The sequence below is a fragment of the Syngnathus scovelli genome, unplaced genomic scaffold (assembly GCF_024217435.2).
Source record: "Syngnathus scovelli strain Florida unplaced genomic scaffold, RoL_Ssco_1.2 HiC_scaffold_23, whole genome shotgun sequence".
Lineage (NCBI taxonomy): Eukaryota > Metazoa > Chordata > Actinopteri > Syngnathiformes > Syngnathidae > Syngnathus > Syngnathus scovelli.
Genome location: NW_026061323.1, coordinates 2,698,239 through 2,722,583, shown reverse-complemented (window position 1 = coordinate 2,722,583; position 24,345 = coordinate 2,698,239). Strand labels below are relative to the sequence as shown.

The following is a 24,345-nucleotide window of genomic DNA, read 5'->3' as shown; positions in this document are numbered from 1 at the left end:
CCTAAACTACCCTGGAAGTGGGGTGAACGCCGCTACTAGCAATCCTCTTCATAGCGTAAGCCACCTCATCACACACTTGCAGTACGCATGACTTAGTTCGTTGCTGGGGGAAGGTAGCACAAAAACAGTTTTGAACTTTGAACGAGTGGTTGTGTGTGTGTGTTGCGGGGCGTTTTCAGTCTCAGGAGGATCGGGACACGCGACGGTTTCATCTGAAAATCGCTGAGCTCAGCGCAGTCATCAGGAAGCTGGAGGATCGAAACGCCCTGCTTTCTGAAGAGCGCGATGAACTGGTAATTTATTGACAGCACGCTTGAAGGTTTGCGCTACGTTTGATGCGCGCCATCCAGCGAGGCACCCATTGCGCTTGCTTATTAGTTGAGCGGCGCGGCGAGTCGGTTGCCTGGTAGATGTCTTTTATTGGGAGCCAATGCCACGATTCCGTTCAAACAGATGCAAAAGGAATGGATACGTTCTGGCCCGCGTGTTGTGCGTCTTTCACATCCTGCACTTCATGCTTGCAGCTAAAGCGACTGAGAGAAACAGAAAGCCAGTTTCTGCCACTCCTGTACAAAAACAAACGCCTGAGCAGGAAGAATGAAGAACTCTCGCTGGTGCTGTGTCGCCTTGAAAACAAAGTGCGCTTTGTCACCCAGGAGAACGAGGAGATGGCAAGCTTGGTAAGTCGACGTGGACAACGGCGGCGTGCCAACAGAGTCCACTGCATTTGTGTTCCACAGAGAAGGCCTAGTTCGCTCAATGACCTGGACCGTGGTTGCGGCCAGCAGGACGGTGAAATGGAGTTCCTTCAAGTTGTGGAGCAGCGGCACATCATCGACGACTTGTCCAAGGTCTTCAGGCAGGCGACTCGGTGCACGTACGGCTGCGCCGCGCTCGCTCGCTGTCGCCAGGAAACCTTTTCCGTCCAAAGCTTGGCCGGCGGCCGCCATCCAAAAAATTGGCCCCTTAAATTCCGACCTTTCAAGCAGGAGCATTGTGCGCACGCGTTTGAACACGCTTTAGACTTGTTTTGCCGTTTTCAGCAGCTCAAAGCTCCCGTTTTGTCAGCGCCTTTGCCACTCGCTGTGCGCTGAAAACGACGGACTTGCCCGGCTGCTCAGCCCGTCAACCATGAGCCGCGAGCGCGACGTCATTGTCCGTAGGCAGCTAGTGGCAAAATGCACCCTGTTAGAGTTGCGCTCGCTCCAACTTATTTTGCAAGAACCACACGGGAGACAAGTAAGTTCTTTTGGACACCTGCAGGTGGAGAGTCCATCCGTTGTACGAATGAAGTCTGACTCTCGGCTCCTGCACGAGCATTTTAATTAAGAGAAACAGGGTGGGTGTAAGAGTGGATTGAATAGAGGAAGCCCTTGACCTCTAGTCAAAACATAGCAAGGGGTGTTTTACGACTTTGTGTAGGAAGGGATAAGCGATAGGGATAAATAAGGGATAAATAATATTATTTATTACAGGTCGCAGTCAAAGTCAAAGCAACACAATGATACGATAAAGATAATCTGGAAAACCCTGACACACCCTGTAGTTGTCACTTTTGGAAAAGACGAGCGTCCCTCCAATCATCGCCGGTGACGTGTTTTTCAGGCTCTGGAGACAGGAGCTCATGTCAGAAATGTCATTGTGAGTCGCGTTTGTTTCTGTGCCGGAGCCGTTCGTTCCCTTTGCATCCAAAGAATCTCAAAGGCGGATTATTTGTGTCGACAGGAGAGAGATTTGCTGCTACGATACCGACGTCGAGAATCTCTGAGGAGGAACAAAGCGTGAGGTCCTGCAAGGTGAGTCTGTTTGTTTGCGGCTGCTTGGTGTTGCGCAAGATGAAATGGCCTTTTTCTCGCTATCGTTCCTCTCGTCGATTCATCGTGAGGTGTCGCTTCAGTTTGTTCAGAGAGATGTTTGCTTCCGCGCCCGCAGGTCATCGAAACATTTTACGGCTACGACGAAGACGTGTTGGTGGACTCGGACGGATCGTCCTTGTCTTTTCACACCGACAGAACCCCCGACACGGAACCCGAAGAGGTAGCCCGCCATTTCTGCCAGCGTATTGGCGCCAAACATTCCTCTTCAGCCTGGAATCGGACTCGTCTTTGCGTCGCGGGTGCTTTGTCGCCGGTCTGACTGATTCTGGTACTAGTGCTGTGTTGCATTGGTGTGTGCATGAGGAGGCGGAGCTTCGCTACCGCCAGCTGACGCAAGAATATCAAGCGCTGCAACGAGCCTACGCTCTGCTCGCCCAGACCAGCGGAGGGGACTACGACGCCGAGAAGGAGATCAAGGTGGCGCCCCTTCCCGCAACCCCCGCAGCCTCCCCGTTCTCACCCAGCCTCGGGTGTTCTCTGGTCTGAAAGGAGGAGGAGGAGCCTCCCTCCTCCTCCTTTCAGACCAGAGAAAAGCTGATGGTAGAAATGGGTCACTATCAAAGCAAAGTAGCAGATCTGGAGTCAGCGCTGAAGCAACAAGGACAGGTAAGCTCATCAATGAGCACACCTTTTTCTCAGACAAAATAGCTACATTCTTCAGTCACTCATTCGTCTGGCATTACTGGACCAACCCCCCCCCCCCCTGAACGTGGCTGGGAAAATGCGGAGAAAAGCAAATGTCATTTTCCAGTCAACCAAAGAATTTGTGGATGAAAATGACACAACATTCCAAAGCTGTCCACGCGTTTGTCTCTTCTAGAATGTCAAGTGGGTGGAGGAGAAGCAGCTGCTGCGTCAGAGCAATCAGCAGTTGGCCGAAAAGGTGACGGAAAGAAAGGCGCTGGGCGGAGTCGCTTGGCGTCACACCCGTCGGGAAGCCCCGCAGATGAGGTCTGACTGTCTTTTCAGGTCAGGCGGATGGAGGCGGAAGAAGCGCGTCTGAAAGAGCACATCCGGGATATCCGAGACCAAAACGAACTGCTTGAGTTCCGCATCCTGGAGCTGGAGGTGGGAAGACTCGCACAAGCGTGTTGAGGCCAGAGATGTGACAGACGGACGGACGGACGGATGCATGCCTCTGCCTTTCAGGAGAGGGAGTGGCGCTCCCCCGTCTTGAAGTTTCTGCAAGTCCGTTTCCCAGACGACCTCAGCCCTTTGCAGATCTACTGCGAGGCCGAGGGCGTGAGCGTACGTAAGGCGTCCCTCGCAACCCTAATCTTAACCCGAGGTCCCAGAACACCTTACATTGCTCCTTGCGCCTTTCCCCCGGACATCGTCATCAGTGATCTGATGAAGAAGCTGGACATCCTGGGCGATAACGCCGTAAGTGTATGTCGAACTCCTTATGTTCGCACTCCACGAGACTCGGCGGCTCAAATGTGACTTTTGGAAGGCTTTGCGCTGAAAGAAGCTTGTTGACGCTGTGCCTTTGGGCTCTTGCAGAATCTCACCAACGAGGAGCAGGTGGTCGTGATTCACGCCAGGACCCTTCTCACCCTAGCCGAGAAGGTAACGCGCACGTCCACGCACGCTCTCGCATTCTGCTTATGTGACAGCAGCCTTTCCTCAGTGGTTAGAATACATCAAAGTGACCAAGTCAGCACTTCAACAGTAGATGTTGGACATTGAAAGTGAGAAGGTAGACAGACACGCGACATCAGCCAAGGGGAACTCCGGCAATGTGCCCCAACAATTCTGACTTTGAGCTGTGCTAGGATATGTTCTGTAAGCAGAAGGGCTACCTGGATGAAGAGTTGGACTTCAGGAAGCGTTCCATGGACCAGGCTCATAAGGTAAGCCGCCCTCAAATCTCCCGCCGGACCACTGATGGACGAGGATTGTGGCCCAGAGGATCCTGGAGCTGGAGGCCATGTTGTACAAGGCGCTAGCGCAGCGGGACTGCCCTGCCACGGACGGCGAAAAAGCCAGCCACGCTGGCGTGAATGACGTGCTGACGGCGGATCAGAGAGAAGAGCTTAGGAGCGCCGTGGACCAATGGAAGCGAGCCCTGATGTGCGAGTTGAGGGAGCGCGACGCTTGCATCCTCCAAGAGAGAATGGATCTGCTGCACAGCGCGCAACAGGTAAGGGCCCAAAGCCAGCCCGGCACTTACTTGCACGCTTACTGGCTTTTGAAGGCCACTTTCCATTTGTCCGTCCTAGAGGAACAAAGAGCTGAAAGAATTCATCGAAGCTCAGAAGAGACAAATCAAACAATTGGAGGAGAAGTTTCTGGTTCTCTTTCTATTCTTCTCTTTGGCCTTCATTCTGTGGCCCTAACACCAGCTGGTGAGTGAGCTCCAGCGGCACCGCACTCGACACCTCCGATACACTGCCAGCCGGTCTCAGACGTTGGCAGACGCTCCGATGCCGACGTATACCCCCCGCCACGGTGACAGAGGCACCGCGTCACACCGGCGCTCATCCAATCAGAAGGCAGGAAAGGCAAATTCACATGCAGGGCACTCTTGAACCAGAAGAGAGCGCCACAAAAAACGGTTGTTGCCCCAAACGCGCACTAAAAAGGGTCAGAATAACAAGAGTCCCACCGGCCAGCCGGGGCCACCCGTCCATCCATTTCTTCAGGGGGGGAAAAAATTGGAGTCACCGGTGAGTACATTTTGCATTTAGCTCTGCTTTTCTGCTTCTGTCTTCAAGTGTGTGGCATCCTGCGACCAAAGATTCAGCCAACCCCAAAGCGGTTGACCTCAACGTCCCACCACCATGCCGACCAGAGCAGGTGACGTGATGCTTTGGACATCCTTCCGTCTCAGATGCCCAAAAGTACTCTTTGCCACATCTGCGGCAATACAGTGTCTTTTCAAAGGTGCAAATAAATCCAGCGTGGGCGGAACACGCACGTCTTCGTTTTTTCCCGCTTTGTTTGTGTGACAGCTGTTGTGAAAATTTTATACAAATAAAGTTGTATAGTACAGGTTTGGCCAAGCCGCAATTCCTGAACCGCATGCGGCTCTTTGCTTGGATTCATGCGGCCCTTTTATGTTCATATCAACATTTGTGTGTGTGTGTGTGTGGGGGGGGGGGGGGGGGGGCGGTTGTGCGTGTTGGCTTCACTTGAGTTCAATTTGGTATTTTGGTCTAAAGCGCATGTGGTGAAATTCCACAAAGTAGGATGGGCAAACACATTCCAGTAAACTATTAGTGTCAATTGGGCTCTCGAAATGGCAGGGAAAAGATGCACAGCAAAACGGAAATATGTAGATGAACACAGGACGTTTTTATCAGAGTGGGAAAGTTTCTATTTTTTGTTGAACGTGATGGCAAACCATTCTGCCTGATATGTCAGACCTCAGGGCATTTCAAAGATTCAAATCTTCAGCGCCATGCACTTCAGCTCACTCCATTGATCAGGCGTCGAACCCGCAACATCATGCTTAAGAGGTGGACATGCTAACCAGTGCGCCATTATGTCAACGCATAATAACTAAGTCTACTGATCAAAACAGCGGTTACTATGTGACGTCGCTACGTCGTGGTCAAGTGACGCAGACAAGACATCAATGGACGGACCTTCCTCCGAAATTAGAATCCGTGGGCAGAGTTAACTTGTTTAAAAGGGAGTGGGCAGAAGAAATATTTAATTTATTTAAATCTATTTTGAGTGCGGCGGCTCGGTGGCGCACTGGGTAGCACGTCCGCCTCGCAGTTAGGAGGGTGCGGGTTCGATTCCACCTCCGGCCCTCCCTGTGCGGAGTTTGCATGTTCTCCCCGAGCCCGCGTGGGTTTTCTCCGGGCACTCCGGTTTCCTCCCACATCCCAAAAACATGCTTGGTAGGCCGATTGATCACTCCAAATTGTCCCTAGGTATGAGTGCGAGTGCGAATGATTGTTTGTCTCTGTGTGCCCTGCGATTGGCTGGCAACCGGTTCAGGGTGTCCCCCGCCTACTGCCCGATGACGGCTGGGATAGGCTCCAGCACGCCCGCGACCCCCGTGGGGACTAAGCGGTTCAGAAAATGGATGGATGGATGGATTTTGAGTGCACACCATTATGCCAATGCATAACAACTGTAAATCTACTAAACAAAACAGCGGTTGCTATATGACATCTGCCACGTTGTGGTCACGTGACAGACGTGACGTCGATGGGCGAAACTTCCGCCGGAATTCAAATCCGCGAGGAGAGTTAACTTGTTTAAAAGGGAGTGGGCAGAAGAATTATTTAATTTATTCAAATCCATTTGGAGTGTGCGCCATTATGTCAATGCATAACAACTGTAAGTCTACTAAACAAAACAGCGGTTGCTATATGACGTCTGCCACGTCGTGGTCACGTGACGCGGACGTGACGTCGACGCCTACTTTACATCCCACCGATCACAGGACCCCTTGGCTGCATAACCGCGCCCCCTTCCCAACCAATCGGATTTGCTATACACGAAAACGACGCCAATGGGCGGGCTCTTCCGCCAGAATTTAAATCCGTGGGCGTGGCTCGCAACAGGAAGTAGGAAAATGGCGATGTTGACAAAGACACAGCGGATGGTAACATACGACTAACGAGAGAAATATTTTTATTTTCTGCTTGCAACTGGACCGTCCAGAGCGTACACGGTAAGTACAACTCATCGTTTTTAAAAATAAGTACTTTTGTTGCCCTGAAAAGCGAGTGAGTGTGGCGTTTGGGGGGAACGTCGAATTTCGACGATTATTTCGACTGGTCAACGGTTGTAAATGATTGCGTTGATTAAAAACTTTATTTAACTCTACTCTTAACTTTGCCGTTTCAGATATGCGGGTATTACACCGCGGAAATGACGTCAATAGGCTGAACTGTCGCCAAAATTCAAATCTGTGGGCGCAATGGCCTTGAGCGAGACAACGGATACAAACACGACGACTATCAACAGAAATATCTTTATTTTCTGCTTGCAAGTGGACCGTCTAGAGCGTACACGGTAAGTACAACTCATTAGGTTTAAAAAGATTTACGTTTGTGTAGTTTGCGTTGCGTTACATCTGTAAATGTTGGTTCAGGCTAAATGTTAATGTTTAATTTCCTTCCTTTAGGTTCCACGGTGTTTGTTGGCTGTACGTTTTCCACTGCAAGAAGAGGCTCGTATCATTGACCAGGAGCGAGCTACAAGTATCATTGACCAGGAGCGAGCTACAATGGTGAGTAGCCATAACATTTATGTTAAACACTTCCTATTTCATGTCTAACAGTACTTGATTTAACAAATAACCATAAATAAATACAGTGTGGGCACTGAAGTTAACATATGTGATTATACTGCCTAATCACTTTGGAAATTTGGAATTGCAGCAAATCGAATTTTGCCAGGGAACAAAAATAGATCAATTAAACTAAATAAGTCTTCTTCCCATTAAATAAATTAAAAAAGTATGTCTTGTAACCAGTCCTTTTCAAACAAGTAAAGTCTGCCCATTTTGTGCCGTAGATTTTGTGTTTATGCCTAGTATTTATACAAAATCATAATTTAAAGGACTTCATTCCTTCATTCACTTTGGAAATTTGGAATTGCAGCACATCAAATTTTGCCTGGGAAGAAAAGTAGATTAAATAAATGTAATAAGTCTTACTACTTCCCATTAAATAAATTAAATACGTCTTACTTGTTCCCACTCCTTTTCAAAAAAGTAGTTTAAAACGAGGGCCCTTCACTCAACCTTTAACCTCAACCCCGCACGTCACATTGTGTTGTATCTGTGAATGTTGGTTGTGGCCAAATGATAGTTTTCTTTCATTCGTTTAGGTTCCAAGAAAACTTGATGTAACTCTACTTTTAACTGCCGTTTCAGATAAGCGGGTATTACTTCGCAGTCATGTGCCGCGGATATGACGTAATTGGCGGAACTTCCGCCAAAATTCAAATCTGTTGGCGCGATGGCCGTGAGCCACTGAGCAACGACGATTATCAACAGAAATATCTTTATTTTCTGCTTGCAACTGGACCGTCTAGAGCGTACACGGTAAGTAACACTCATTGTGTTTAAGGAGATTTACGTTTGTGTAGATTTACTAAAGTTGTCGATGTAGCTAGCGTTCACGGTAATAGCAACGTGTAGCTGAGGCGCTAACCCTAGCAGAAGTGTAGCCGCGTTGCGTTGTACGTGTGAATATTGGTCGAGGCGAAGTGTTAATGTTTAATTTCATTCCTTTAGGTTCCACGGTGTTTGTTGGCTGCAAGTTTTCCACTGCAAGAAGAGGCTAGTATCATTGACCAGGAGCGAGCTACAATTGTGAGTAGCCATAACATTTATCTTAAACACTTCCTATTTCATGTCTAACAGTACTTGATTTAACAAATAACCATAAATAAATACAGTGTGGGCACTGAAGTTAACATATGTGATTATACTGCCTAATCCGTCACCGAGTATATTGTTGCAAAGTAATATAAGATCCAAAGTTGTAATTCAGAATAGTTTTCAAAAGAAGGCCATTAGAATTATATACAAGTCTGATTACCCTGAACATAATAACAAGCTATTAATTAAATCACAAATTCTTCAATTCAAAGATTTGGTAGATTATCAGACAAATAATGTCTAACAGTAATTGATTTAACACATCACGATAAGTAGATTGAGTGTGGGCACTCTCAAGTTAACATATGTGATTATACTGCCTAATCTGTTACAGAGTATGTTGTTGCCAAGTAATGTAGAATAGATCCAAAGTAGTAATCCAGAATAGTTTTGAAAAGGCCATTAGAATAATAAACAAATCTGATTACCTTGAAGATAATAACAAGCTAAGTGTTTAATATTAAGTTTTAAGTAATATTAAATATTAAGTTAGTATTAAAGTAGTTTAAAACGAGGGCCCTTCACTCAACCTTTAACCTCTACCACCGCACGTCACATTGTGTTGTATCTGTGAATGTTGGTTGTGGCCAAATGATAGTTTTCTTTCATTCGTTTAGGTTCCACGGTGTTTGTTGGCTATATGTTTTCCAATGTCAGAAGGATGAAAATACAAAGTACAACGCTTGGACGTGGGCAAAGACGTCACCGGTGAGTCCTTCCTTCCTATTTATTTACCTTCTAGGTGCTAGAGGCTAAGTGTTAGAGGCTAAGTGTTAAAGGCAACACAATACGAACAACACAACACAATACGAACAACTCAACACAATACGAACAACTCAACACAATACGAACAACACAATATGAACAACACAACACAATACGAACAACACAACACAATACGAACAACACAACACAATACAAACAACACAACACATTACTAACAACACAACACATTACTAACAACACAACACAATACGGACAACACAACGATACTGCACTGAACAACACGATACCGCACTGAACAACATGATACCGCACTGAACAACACGATACCGCACTGAACAACACCATGCCGCACTGAACAACACCATGCCGCACTGAACAACACCATCCCGCAATGAACAACACCATGCCGCACTGAACAACACCATGCCGCACTGAACGACACCATGCCGCACTGAACGACACCATGCCGCACTGAACGACACCATGCCGCACTGAACGACACCATGCCGCACTGAAAGACACCATCCCGCACTGAAAAACACCATGCCGCACTGAACAACACCATCCTGCACTGAACAACACCATCCCGCACTGAACAACATTATGCCGCACTGAAAAAAATCCAAACCTTTGATCTATTTCTTTAAACAATTTATGTCACGCCACTATTCTCATAGTGGCGGGCCTCTTGACCAAATTGACTAACAATATTGCTTTAAGCTGTTACAGAGTACATTTTTAGCCAAGCAAAGAAATCAAAAAGTAAAAATCACATTTGTGCTTCTCCAAACAATTTATGTCACGCCACTATTCTCATAGTGGTGGGCCTCTTGATCAAATTGACTAACAATATTGCTTTAAGCTGTTACAGAATACATTTTTAGCCAAGCAAAGAAATCAAAAAGTAAAAATCACATTTGTGCTTCCATGCGTGACTCACAATCCGACACCGTGTTCCTGTTTTATTTCTATTTTAACTAATTTAGCTTATTGTGGCCCCTTTTTGGTCTCATGTTTTGGTCTGGCGCCATCTTTTGGACAAATTTGGAATTTCAGCTCTGCCAATTTATTCCTGTGAACAATCCATATTTTACCATTTGCACCACCTTTACCCCCCATGTTACATGACAATATATATATATATATATATATATATATATATATATATATATATATATATATATATATATATATATATATATATATATATATATATATATATATATATATATATATATATATATATATATATATATATATATATATAAAGTGCAGCAGTGATAATTATGCAATAGTGCAAGTAGGCATAACAGTATTCAAGAGTGTGCAGAGGAATGCTAAACCATGTATTAAACTTCTATTTAAAGGGTTTATACAAGTTCAGTAAAGTTGGTAGTGCGAGATAGTGCAAGATAGAGGTCCGTAGTGTCATAAAGTACAGTTCTGTGAATGTGTGATGCAGAGTTCAGTTTAGAGCTCAACAGTTCTAGTGTTCAACAGTCTGATGACAGCAGGGAAAAAGTTGTTGCAGAACCTGGTGGACCTGCAGCGGATGCTGCGAAACCTCTTCCCAGAGGGCAGCAGGGAGAACAGTCCATGGTGGGGGTGTGATGGGTCATGGATGATGTTACGGGCACGGGACATGCAGCGCTGAGATGAAATGTCCTGAATGGAGGGAAGAGGAACCCCTATGATCCTCTCTGCTGTCCTCACCACTCTCCTCACGTTCTTCCAATCGGAGGCGGTGCAGCCTCCACACCACACAGAGAGACAGCTTGTCAGAATGCTCTCTATGGTGCTCCTGTAGAACGTCCTCATGATGGGTGGGGGCACGTGGGCTCTCCTCATCCTCCGCAGGAAGTACAAGCGCTTCTGTGCCCTCTTGACCAGTGCCATAGTGTTCATAGTGCGGGTGAGGTCTTCTGTGATGTGGACCCCCAGGAATTTGGTGTTGCTGACCACCTCCACAGCTGAGCTGTTGATGATCAGTGGAGCGTGGTGAGGCTGTTTTTTCCTGAAGTCGACGATGATCTCCTTCATCTTCTCCACATTCAGGATCAGGCTGTTGTCTCTGCACCAGCCCACCAGCTGCTCCACCTCCTCTCTGTAGTCCAGGTCGTTGTTTTCTCTGATGAGCCCCACCACCGTTGTGTCGTCTGCGAACTTCACGATGTGATTGGTGGTGAACCTGGGGACGCAGTCGTGTGTCATCAGGGTGAACAGCAGGGGGCTCAGGACGCAGCCCCGAGGAGAGCCTGTGCTGAGGGTGATGACATCAGAGGTGTTCTGTCCGACCCGGACTGACTGAGGTCTGTTGGTGAGGAAGTCTAGCAGTCCAGTTGCGAAGGGGGGTGTTGAAGCCCAGGTGTTCCAATTTTCCTAACAGATGCTGTGGGATGATGGTGTTAAACGCTGAGCTGAAGTCCAGGAACAGCATCCGCACATGGGTGTTCTTCTACTCCAGGTGAGCCAGGCTCAGGTGAAGAACGGAGGAGATGGCGTCCTGAGTGGAGCGGTTTTGCCGGTCGGCAAACTGGAACGGGTCAAATAATGGGGGGAGTCTGGAAACGATGTGACCTTTAAGCAGCCTTTCATCATGACCGGAGTCAGTGCAACAGGTCGGTAATCATTAAATGAGGTGATTTGAGGTTTCTTCGGCACCGGAATGATGGAGGCAGTCTTAAAGCACGCTGGCACTGTGGCTTGGCCCAGCGAGGTGTTAAAAATGTCTGTGCCAGCTGACTTGCACATTCCCTGAACACACGCCCAGGAATGTTGTCGGGGCCAGGGGCCTTACGGGGGTTGACTCTCCTCAGGGTCTTACACATCGGCGGAGTCAAGGCAGAGTACCTCCTCTTCCTGATGGGGGACAGTTTTAACTGCTGGAGTGCCGTTTAGTGCCTCGAACCTCCCAAAGAAGTTATTTAGACCATTTAGAAAGTCAGCATCAACTTCACCCACCGGGGGGGGTTGGGGGGGGGGGGGGGGGTTGGGGGGGGGGGGTGATTTGTAGTCTGTAATCGCCCGTATGCCTTGCCACATACTCCTGTTGTTGTTGGCATCGTGGAAACAATCCTGAATTTTTCGACTGCGGTCTCGCTTCGCTACCCTGATGGCACGGTTCAAGTTGGCTCTCGCTGTCCTCAGTGTCTCCTTGTCGCCAGACTTGAAGGCAGAGTTCCGCGCTCGTAGCGTTTGACGTACCTCCTCAGTCATCCAGGGTCGATGGTTGCCCCGGATGATGATATTCTTAGTGGTGCTGACGTCCTCGGTGCATTTGTTGATGTAGGCTGACACAGTCATGGCGCTCGTAGCGTTTGACGTACCTCCTCAGTCATCCAGGGTCGTTGGTTGCCCCGGGTGATGATATTCTTAGTGGTGCTGACGTCCTCGCTGCATTTGTTGACGTAGGCTGACACAGTCATGGCACACGCATGTCAAATCTACATCGGGAGGGAGGGAGGGAGGGAGGGAGGCAGGGAGGCAGGCAGGGAGGCAGGCAGGGAGGCAGGCAGGCAGGCAGGCAGGCAGGCAGGCAGGCAGGCAGGCAGGCAGGCAGGCAGGCAGGCAGGCACGCAGGCAGGGAGGCAGGCAGTGTCTGTCTGTTGAGGTTTTCACCGTGTTCTTCTCCTGCTGAAGTTCTAACTGGACGTCCATCAGTTTGGCTCTCAGCTCGTCATTGGCGGCCTGAACATCTCATTGGACATCTCTTACTCGAGTCTCGCCCGGTCGTCAGTCAGAGATCACAACATTTGTACCTGGAGCGCACAAACGCAGTGCTGTTTTCCACTGGCTTCAGACTCAACTTCAATCGGTACCGTAACTTACAACATCATAAACATAGATCTAGCTTGACTTATTCATTGAATAAATGCATTTAGTTCTTCAAAACTGCATCACACAACATAGCGTGACCGAGACGGCCGTTATCCACCTGCGTGAAGTTATTTGGTGAAATTAATGAGATGTTTAAGACACCATCGTTCTGTCTCTATGTAGATGAAGGGAAATAATCGATTGCTGAAGGTCCAAAGGTGTTGTGATAAACAAATAAACATTTTAGTGATTAGTGACATATTTGTGATAAACATATTAGGCAGGATAATCACATATGTTAACTTGACTGCCCACACTGTATTTATTTATGGTTATTTGTTAAATCGAGTACTGTTAGACATGAAATAGGAAGTGTTTCACATAAATGGACGACGAAAGGGGTACTCACCATTGTAGCTCCTGCTGGTCAATGATACGAGCCTCTTCTTGCAGTGGAAAACATACAGCCAACAAACACCGTGGAACCTAAAGGAATGAAATTAAACATTAACATTTAGCCTCAACCAACATTCACAAACGTAAATCTTTTTAAACACAATGAGTTGTACTTACCGTGTACGCTCTAGACGGTCCACTTGCAAGCAGAAAATAAAGATATTTCTGTTGATAATCGTCGTGTTTGTATCCGTTGTCTCGCTCTAGGCCATTGCGCCCACAGATTTGAATTTTGGCGAGAGTTCAGCCTATTGACGTCATTTCCGCGGTGTAATACCCGCATATCTGAAACGGCAAAGTTAAGATAGGATAAGCGGATTCAGGGGGGAGGTGGCTACATGCAGTCTTACTAGTTCATGATGAGTGCCAAACGACAATGAGAGGGGTTCGGTTATATAGGATACGTCAAAAAGGGCTTGTCCGTTAAGTGCCTTAGCCTTTATGGTCGTGTTCAAGGGTTCGGTCTTTACACCTATGCTGCGAGCAAAAGCCCAGTCAATCAGATTCTCGTCGGCCCCTGAGTCAATCAACACCCCGAGCTCGATTTCCTTGCCTTGGCAGGTTAGCGTCCCGACGGGTAGAACCCTATTCTTCTGCCGGACCACGGAGAAGGTGCTTACCCTCAGCGCACTCCGCTCCGGGCAGGAGAGGAAGAGATGACCAAGCGCCCCGCAGTAGTAGCATCTGCCCTCCTGGCGTCGACGCTGTCTTTCCTCTTCGCTCAATTTGGCCCTGCCGAGCTGCATGGGTTCCCTCCCCGCGAGTGGCCCTGCCGGGATCGATCTTTGGTGGTGCGTCTCGTGGGATGACCGCCCGCCCAATGATGCGGAAGGAGTAACGATCGCACCCCGGCTTGCGCACTGCTTCCTCCACTCCTGTAGTCAGTTGTCAGTTCGGACGGCCAACGCAATGAGAGCGTCGAGTTCCACAGGAAGATCAAGGGGAATGAGTTGGTCCTGGATGGTCCCGGAAAGACCCCGGAGAAAAGCATCGTACAGAGCCGTCGAGTTCCATCCGCTTTCCGCGGCCAGAGTGCGGAAGCGGATCGCGTAGTCGCTGACCGTCTCTCGACCCTGGGTGATATGGGACAGCTCTCGTGCCTTCTCTCGGTCCGTGGGAACTGGATCGAACACCATGCGCAGGGCCTCGATGAATCCGGAAAACGAGTGACAGGTAGCGGAATTCCTGGCCCATTCTGCGGTCGCCCACGTCCGGGCTCTTCCCGTCAAATAGGAGATCGTGTATGCCACCCGGGAGCGTTCCGTTGGGAAGTCGCCGGGAGCTCGCTCGAACTGCATCTCACAATTCGTTATAAAGGCTCGACTCAGCCCGGGTTCACCTGCATATCGTTCCGGGGAAGCCAGTCTGATCCCCCTCGCCATAGGCGCGGGCGCCGGGTGGTCCACAGGGGGCGCCGCTGTGGAACAGGGCGTCACAGCTCGCCCCGTGGTCAGCAGAGCGAGGACGTCTTGCATCTGACGACTCAGCGAATCCACCTGGGCGGCCACCGCCTCTCTGAAGCCTTCCTGGTTCTTCACCAGTTCCTGAACGCCAACACTCAGAGCGTCTACCTGCTTCTGCTGTTGGCCCAGTTGCGAAGTCTGGGAGCGTACTTGGGCGACCAGCTGCGCTGTCTCTGCCGAGTCCATGTCTGGCCAGTGCACAATGTCAGGTGCAGAGCAGGGAGAGGACTCGAATGCAGAGATTTCAATGTCCAAAAAGGCTTTTAATTTCTCCACTGATAGTCGAACAAAAAACGCCTCAAAAGGGAAAACTAAGGCGCCTCGAACCGAGGGAGAAAAAGGGGAAATCAAAGCGCCTCGAACCGAGGGAAATACAAAAACAAGATAGTGATGTAACCAAGTTAACATCGGGGATCAAAGTCGCTCAAACAAGGCTTCTACGTGGAACTCGAGGGTTTCGTGATCGCTAGTGTTCTTACAAGGCAAGACGCACTGGCACTGGATACTGGGAAAGACGCGGGTTATATGGACACAGGAGGGGAACACAGGTGAAGACAGTTGGTCATTGACGCAGGTGCACACACTTGGAATCAGGGGTTCACGTGACCGGACGCACAGGGGAAGGACACACCGACTGGAACGAGAGGAAAATCACACAATAAAACAGGAAGTGATCCGGACGACACATGACAGCATGACAGTTTATATTCAATTTTGTGTTTGTGTGCAAATTTTTGACTTCTTAATTTCCATTTTTTGACTTGCAGGTTGAATTTTTTTTTCATAATGGGAGTCAGGGAGGGATTTGGATTAGGGTTAGGGTTGGGGTTAGGGTTAGGGTTAGGGGTTAGGTTAGGGTTAGGGTAGGATCGGTTTAGGGGACAGCGCACAGACGCAGCAGGAGCTCAATGGAAACTGGAAACGTGGGGTGGCAGTGGAGGTGGCACAGGCCAGTTAGGATTAAGAAGGGAGTTCCTCCAACAATTTGCGTTTCGTTCCGGATAATTTTCCATCTACTCATTTTAGGTTATTAACTTGTTGTTTTTGCTCTTTTCTTGCAGGTACCGATTGGGTGTGAATATGTGAACTCGGCATAGGTAAGTATAACTGTGTGTTTTTCTGTTTCAGGTTATCCAGGTAAGTATTGTTTTTTTTGATAGTGTAAATTTTTACTTTCAACCACTTTTTAGTTTATATTCAATTTTCTGTTTGTGTTCAAATTTTTGACTTCTTAATTTCCATTTTTTGACTTGCAGGTTGAATTTTTTTTCATAATGGGAGTCAGGGAGGGATTTGGATTAGGGTTAGGGTTGGGGTTAGGGTTAGGGTTTGGGGTTAGGTTAGGGTTAGGGTAGGATCGGTTTAGGGGACAGCGCACAGACGCAGCAGGAGCTCAATGGAAACTGGAAACGTGGGGTGGCAGTGGAGGTGGCACAGGCCAGTTAGGATTAAGAAGGGAGTTCCTCCCCCGAAGGAGAGGAGCAAAGGCACGGTCCTACCATCCACGCCCACGTCCCACATCCAGCCCCAGAGCACCCTGTCCGTCGTGGCTGCGCCAGCCATGCTGGTCAGGCCAAGGTTGGCTTAATAAACATGTATTTGCTTTGTATTTGTTGTTTGTTTTTGTGTTTGCGCTTTGCCTATCCGGTCGCCTTTGTTATATATGTAATAAATGAGTCTCAACTTGGCATGATAGATTGACAGCTGCATTTGCGGTCAAATTAGTCGTACCTCGCACTTAATTCATCGACTCCCCTATCTGGGTGGAGCGAGAGCATCTTGCTCTGTGCGGCATCCATGCGCTCTCCTATCTGGGTAAAGCGTGGGTAAATTATAATTTTGCGTCTAATTTTTTATTTTATTAAATTTAATTTAATTTAATTTTAAATTAAATTAAATTAATTTTTAATTAAATTTTATTTAATTTGTATTTAATTTTGCGAGCGCTGAAGGACTGCGCTGGGGAGCTGTCGGGTGTCTTCACGGACATCTTTAACGTTTCCCTGCAGCAGGCCATCGTCCCCTCGTGTTTCAAGGCTGCCACCATCGTTCCTGTGCCGAAGAAACCTGCACCGTCCTGCTTCAATGACTACCGCCCTGTGGCACTGACGCCCATCATCATGAAGTGCTTTCAGCGGCTGGTCATGGAGCACATCAAGTCCGTTCTCCCCCCCACCATTGACCCTTTCCAGTTTGCGTACCGTGCCAAGCGGTCCTCTGAGGATGCCATCTGCTCTGCCCTCCACTCGGCCCTCACCCACCTGGAGAGAAAGGACTCATATGTGAGGTTGCTGTTTGTGGACTTCAGCTCTGCCTTCAACACCATTGTGCCCCAGCGACTCATCTGCAAACTCGACGAGCTGGGCCTCAGTACCTCCCTCTGCAACTGGATACTGGACTTCCTCTGTCAGAGGCCTCAGGTGGTGCGTGTTGGCGACAAAATCTCCGCCAGCATCACGCTGAGCACGGGGGCCCCCCAGGGCTACGTGCTCAGTCCATTGCTCTTCACCCTGCTGACGCATGACTGCACTGCGACCTACAGCGACAACCGCATAGTGAAGTTTGCTGACGACACGACTCTGCTGGGTCTCATCACGAAGGGCGACGAGACTCGGTACAGGTCGGAAGTTGACCTTCTGACCACGTGGTGCAGGGACAACAACCTCCCGCTGAACGTCAATAAGACCAAGGAAATCATTGTTGACTTCCGGAAGGGTCACACACAACACACCTGCCGCTGATCATCGATGGTGCTGTGGTGGAGAGGGTGAGCTGCACCAAGTTCCTGGGGGTGCACATCAGTGAGGACCTCTCCTGGTCCGCAAACACCTCGTCACTGGCAAAGAAAGCTCAGCGCCGCCTGTACTTCCTGCGGAAGCTCAGGCGTGCATGTACTCCTCAGGCAGTCCTGTCTACATTCTACCGTGGCACCATTGAGAGCATCCTCACCAGTTGCATCGCTGTCTGGGGTGGTAACTGCACTGAACAGAACTTGAAGGCCCTGCAGCGCATAGTGAATACGGCTGGTAAGATTATTGGTGCTTCGCTCACCTCCCTGAAGGACATTTACACCTCCCATCTCGCCCGCAAGGCAACCTCGATTGCCAGAGATGTGAGTCACCCGGCTCACTCTTTGTTTGACCTTCTGCCCTCTGGGAAGAGGTACAGGAGCCTGCGCTCCCGCACCACCAGACTCGCCAACAGCTTCTTTCTCCAGGCTGTTAGGGCCCTGGACTCGCTACCCCCTTCTGCGTAGCGTGCGGCACTGTTGCGCTATTTTCGGGAATGTCTGCTGTACGCGCACTTGCTCCTTTTTGTTCTGCTCCTCTTATTTATTTATTTATTGTTGTGTTATTGTCACGTCCCTGCGTCACCGGACTCCCAGCCAAGCCCCAATCAAGGAATTGCCAGCACCTGCTACAGCTCGTTAGGTCCACTACTTAACCTCTATGCATTCTGCCAGTGGTTGTCAGTTCGTCTCCTTACCCTGCCCTTGACACCACTGCCTTTTGGTCCCCTGAACGATCTCTGTTGCCAACTGTTTCCGTAAACTGACCGACCACGCCTGATCGCCGCCTATCTTGACAACCTGCCTGCCTCCGACTACGACTACGCGCTGTGCTCTGCTGCTCAGCCACGCCAGACCGCAAGTCCAGTGTTCCACTTCCCCTTTTCCCCCTTTTCAATAAAGGATCGTGTGCACTTGGTTGTCCTGTCTCTGATCCGTGACAGTTATTTATTCATTATTTATTCAGCACGCTTTTGTTATACTTGTTTACTTGTTTGTCTGTTGTGAGCCATATCTTGTCACCGTGGGATAGGGGGGAACGAAATTTCGGTTTCTTTGTGTGTCTTTGGCATGTGGAGAAATTGACAATAAAGGTGACTTTGACTTTGACTAATTGTTTTCCTATCGGCGCTAGTTTGCGCTCCCTTTTATTTCCTCCGTGTGGCCATCGACAACGTTTCGGCATCTTTTGTGCCTTCCTCAGGTCTGGCACACGGGAATTGCAGCTAAATTTAGTTTTGTTGCATGTGGTACTGTTTCCTCCTTCATGGCCGCATCGAGACTGAATTTCCTGCTCCGAGCGGACCTTATATGTGTTTCATGTCAGCAATTTGCGTTTCGTTCCGGATAATTTTCCATCTACTCATTTTAGCTTATTAACTTGTTGTTTTTGCTCTTTTCTTGCAGGTACCGATTGGGTGTGAATATGTGAACTCGGCATAGGTAAGCATAACTGTGTGTTTTTCTGTTTCAGGTTATCCAGGTAAGTATTGTTTTTTTGATAGTGTAAATTTTTACTTTCAACCACTTTTTAGTTTATATTCAGTTTTGTGTTTGTGTTCAAATTTTTGACTTCTTAAGTTCCATTTTTTGACTTGCAGGTTGAAATTTTTTTCATAATGGGAGTCAGGGAGGGATTTGGATTAGGGTTAGGGTTAGGGTTAGGGTTGGGGTTGGGGTTAGGGTTAGGGTTAGGGTTTGGGGTTAGGGTTAGGGTTAGGGTTAGGATTAGGTAAAGAGTTCCTCCCCTGAAGGAGAGGAACAAAGGCACGGTCCTACCATCCTGGCCCGCACCCCACAACCAGCTCCAGAGCATCCTGCCCGTTGCGGCCGCGCCCGCCATGCTGGCCAGGACTAATTAGGGCTTAATAAAGATCGTTTTTGACCTTGAACACGTGTTTGTGCTTATTGTATGTTTGTTTTTGATTGCTCTTTACCTATCCGGTCGCCTTTGTTATATAATTAATAAGTGAGTCTCGATTTGGCATGTAAGATTGACAGCTGCGCTTGCGTTCAACTAAATATTCGTACCTCGCACCTAATTCATCGACTCCCCTATCTGGGTGGAGCGAGAGCATCTTGCTCTGTGCGTTATCCATGCGCTCTCCTATCTGGGTAGAGCGTGGGTAAATTACTATTTGTTTCCAATTGGTTTTGTACCGGCGTCATTTTGCGCTAAATTTTGTTCATCTGTGTGGCCATCGACAACGTTTCGGCATCTTTTGTGCCTTCTTCAGGTCTGGCACACAGGAATTGCATCTAAATTTAGTTTAGTTTCATCACATGGGGAGCTGCTTCCTCCTCCACGGCCGCATCGAGACTGAGAGCTCCTGCTCCGAACGGTGCTTATATACACTCCTCCAAGTGGGCGGAGCCAGCGATTTGCGCTTGTTTCTTTAGCATAGTAACTTGTTTTCTTGCAGGCACCGATTGGGCGTGGATTTGTGATCTCCGGATTAGGTAAGTATATTTTTGTTTTGGGTAAGTTATTACTTTTAACTGCTTTTTTTTGCTTTTTTTGTCCCAAATAATGCTTATTTGCAATTGTTTACATTCAAATTTGATAGGTATGCACATTTTTTTTTTGTTTTGGGTGAGTATTGTGGTTTTATTTGAGGTAAGTATTTACTTTTAACTGCCTTTTGGTCTCAAATAGTGCTTATTTGCAATTATTGTTCAAATTTGTGTTTACGTTCAAATTTTGACTTGTTTATTTTCAAATTTTAACTTGCAGGTTGACGTTTTTGTCTTATCGGGAAATGGGGTCAGGTTAGGGTTAGGGTTAGGGTTAGGGGTTAGGTTAGGATGGGATAGGACCAGTTTAGGGGACAGCACACAGACGTATCAGAGGCTCGATGGAAACCGGAAACGTGGGGGGGGGCCCACTGGAGGTGGCACAGGCGAGTTAGGATTAGGTAAAGAGTTCCTCCCCCAAAGGAGAGGAACAAAGGCACGGTCCTACCATCCTGGCCCGCACCCCACAACCAGCTCCAGAGCATCGGGCCCGTTCCGGCCGCGCCCGCCATGCTGGCCAGGACTAATTAGGGCTTAATAAAGATCGTTTTTGACCTTGAACACGTGTTTGTGCTTATTGTATGTTTGTTTTTGATTGCTCTTTACCTATCCGGTCGCCTTTGTTATATAATTAATAAGTGAGTCTCGATTTGGCATGTAAGATTGACAGCTGCGCTTGCGTTCAACTAAGTATTCGTACCTCGCACCTAATTCATCGACTCCCCTATCTGGGTGGAGCGAGAGCATCTTGCTCTGTGCGGCATCCATGCGCTCTCCTATCTGGGTAGAGCGTGGGTAAATTACTATTTGTTTCCAATTGGTTTTGTACCGCGTCATTTTGCGCTGAATTTTGTTAATCTGTGTGGCCATCGACAAGGTTTCGGCATCTTTTGTGCTTTTTTCAGGTCTGGCACACAGGAATTGCATCTAAATTTAGTTTAGTTTCATCACATGGGGAGCTGCTTCCTCCTCCACGGCCGCATCGAGACTGAGAGCTCCTGCTCCGAACGGTGCTTATATACACTCCTCCAAGTGGGCGGAGCCAGCGATTTGCGCTTGTTTCTTTAGCATAGTAACTTGTTTTCTTGCAGGCACCGATTGGGCGTGGATTTGTGATCTCCGGATTAGGTAAGTATATTTTTGTTTTGGGTAAGTATTTACTTTTAACTGTTTTTTTTTGCTTTTTTTTTGTCCCAAATAATGCTTATTTGCAATTGTTTACATTCAAATTTGATAGGTATGCACATTTTTTTGTTTTGGGTGAGTATTGTGGTTTTATTTGAGGTAAGTATTTACTTTTAACTGCCTTTTGGTCTCAAATAGCGCTTATTTGCAATTATTGTTCAAATTTGTGTTTACGTTCAAATTTTGACTTGTTTATTTTCAAATTTTAACTTGCAGGTTGACGTTTTGGTCTTATCAGATTAGGGTTAGGGTTAGGATTAGGGTTAGGGTTAGGGGTTAGGTTAGGATGGGGGATAGGTTAGGATTAGGGCTGGGATATGACCAGTTTAGGGGACAGCACACAGACGTAACAGGAGCTCGATGGAAACCGGAAACGTGGGGGGGGGGGCGCACTGGAGGTGGCACAGGCGAGTTAGGATTAGGTAAAGAGTTCCTCCCCCGAAGGAGAGGAACAAAGGCACGGTCCTACCATCCTGGCCCGCACCCCACAACCAGCTCCAGAGCATCCTGCCCGTTGCGGCCGCGCCCGCCATGCTGGCCAGGACTAATTAGGGCTTAATAAAGATCGTTTTTGACCTTGAACACGTGTTTGTGCTTATTGTATGTTTGTTTTTTGATTGCTCTTTACCTATCCTGGTTAGGGTTAGGGTTAGGGTTAGGAAGGGAGTTCCTCCCCCGAAGGAGAGGAGCAAAGGCACGGTCCTACCATCCACGCCCACGTCCCACATCCAGCCCCAGAGCACCCTGTCCGTCGTGGCTGCGCCAGCCATGCTGGTCATGCTGGTCAAGTCTCGATGCGGCCGTGGAGGAGTAAGCAGCTCCCCATGTGATGGAACTAAACTAAATTTAGATGCAATTCCTGTGTGCCAGACCTGAAGAAGGCACAAAAGTGCCGAAACGTTGTCGATGGCCACACAGATGAACAAAATTCAGCGCAAAATGACGCCGGTACAAAACCAATTGGAAACAAATAGTAATTTACCCACGCTCTACCCAGATAGGAGAGCGCATGGATGCCGCACAGAGCAAGATGCTCTCGCTCCACCCAGATAGGGGAGTCGATGAATTAGGTGCGAGGTACGAATATTTAGTTGAACGCAAGCGCAGCTGTCAATCTTACATGCCAAATCGAGACTCACTTATTAATTATATAACAAAGGCGACCGGATAGGTAAAGAGCAATCAAAAACAAACATACAATAAGCACAAACACGTGTTAAAGGTCAAAAACGATCTTTATTAAGCCCTAATTAGTCCTGGCCAGCATGGCGGGCGCGGCCGCAACGGGCAGGATGCTCTGGAGCTGGTTGTGGGGTGCGGGCCAGGATGGTAGGACCGTGCCTTTGTTCCTCTCCTTCGGGGGAGGAACTCTTTACCTAATCCTAACTCGCCTGTGCCACCTCCAGTGGCCCCCCCCCCACATTTCCGGTTTCCATCGAGCTCCTGTTACGTCTGTGTGCTGTCCCCTAAACTGGTCCTATCCCATCCTAACCTAACCCCTAACCCTAACCCTAACCCTAACCTGACCCCATTTCCCGATAAGACAAAAACGTCAACCTGCAAGTTAAAATTTGAAAATAAACAAGTCAAAATTTGAACGTAAACACAAATTTGAATAATAATTGCAAATAAGCGCTATTTGAGACCAAAAGGCAGTTAAAAGTAAATACTTACCTCAAATAAAATCACAATACTCACCCAAAACAAAAAAATGTGCATACCTATCAAATTTGAATGTAAACAATTGCAAATAAGCATTATTTGGGACAAAAAAAAAGCAAAAAAAGCAGTTAAAAGTAAATACTTACCCAAAACAAAAATATACTTACCTAATCCGGAGATCACAAATCCACGCCCAATCGGTGCCTGCAAGAAAACAAGTTACTGTGCTAAAGAAACAAGCGCAAATCGCTGGCTCCGCCCACTTGGAGGAGTGTATATAAGCACCGTTCGGAGCAGGAGCTCTCAGTCTCGATGCGGCCGTGGAGGAGGAAGCAGCTCCCCATGTGATGAAACTAAACTAAATTTAGATGCAATTCCTGTGTGCCAGACCTGAAGAAGGCACAACAAAAGATGCCGAAACGTTGTCGATGGCCACACAGATGAACAAAATTTAGCGCAAAATGACGCCGGTACAAAACCAATTGGAAACAAATAGTAATTTACCCACGCTCTACCCAGATAGGAGAGCGCATGGATGCCGCACAGAGCAAGATTGTCTCGCTCCACCCAGATAGGGGAGTCGATGAATTAGGTCCGAGGTACGAATATTTAGTTGAACGCAAGCGCAGCTGTCAATCTTACATGCCAAATCGAGACTCACTTATTAATTATATAACAAAGGCGACCGGATAGGTAAAGTGCAATCAAAAACAAGCATACAATAAGCACAAACACGTGTTCAAGGTCAAAAACGATCTTTATTAAGCCCTAATTAGTCCTGGCCAGCATGGCGGGTGCGGCCGCAACGGGCAGGATGCTCTGGAGCTGGTTGTGGGGTGCGGGCCAGGATGGTAGGACCGTGCCTTTGTTCCTCTCCTTCGGGGGAGGAACTCTTTACCTAATCCTAACTCGCCTGTGCCACCTCCAGTGGGCCCCCCCCCACGTTTCCGGTTTCCATCGAGCTCCTGTTACGTCTGTGTGCTGTCCTCTAAACTGGTCCTATCCCAGCCCTAATCCTAACCTATCCCCCATCCTAACCTAACCCCTAACCCTAACCCTAATCCTAACCTTAACCCTAACCCTAACCTGACCACATTTCCCGATAAGACAAAAACGTCAACCTGCAAGTTAAAATTTGAAAATAAACAAGTCAAAATTTGAACGTAAACACAAATTTGAATAATAATTGCAAATAAGCACTATTTGAGACCAAAAGGCAGTTAAAAGTAAATACTTACCTCAAATAAAATCACAATACTCACCTAAAACAAAAAAATGTGCATACCTATCAAATTTGAATGTAAACAATTGCAAATAAGCATTATTTGGGACAAAAAAAAGCAAAAAAAGCAGTTAAAAGTAAATACTCACCCAAAACAAAAATATACTTACCTAATCCGGAGATCACAAATCCACGCCCAATCGGTGCCTGCAAGAAAACAAGTTACTATGCTAAAGAAACAAGCGCAAATCGCTGGCTCCGCCCACTTGGAGGAGTGTATATAA

The 24,345-nt window shown here is 47.8% G+C and overlaps 1 protein-coding gene across 1 annotated transcript; it reads left to right on the top strand.

Annotated features, from left to right (window-relative positions):
* The first annotated feature begins 3,643 nt into the window (after positions 1-3,643).
* Positions 3,644-4,829, top strand: LOC125992627 (janus kinase and microtubule-interacting protein 3-like). Its single transcript, XM_068649712.1, has 2 exons — positions 3,644-4,020; positions 4,100-4,829. Exons 1-2 carry the CDS (start codon positions 3,808-3,810, stop codon positions 4,214-4,216), a joined length of 330 nt encoding a protein of 109 aa, XP_068505813.1. The 5' UTR covers positions 3,644-3,807; the 3' UTR covers positions 4,217-4,829.
* The last annotated feature ends 19,516 nt before the right edge of the window (positions 4,830-24,345 follow it).

What these genes read in the sequence shown, in the direction of transcription:
- LOC125992627 (XM_068649712.1), top strand. Translation starts at nt 3,808, where the DNA reads ATGTTGTACAAGGCGCTAGCGCAGCGGGACTGCCCTGCCACGGACGGC. An exon ending in TGCTGCACAGCGCGCAACAG is followed by an intron (nt 4,021 to 4,099) that starts GTAAGGGCCCAA and finishes TGTCCGTCCTAG; the next exon opens with AGGAACAAAGAGCTGAAAGA.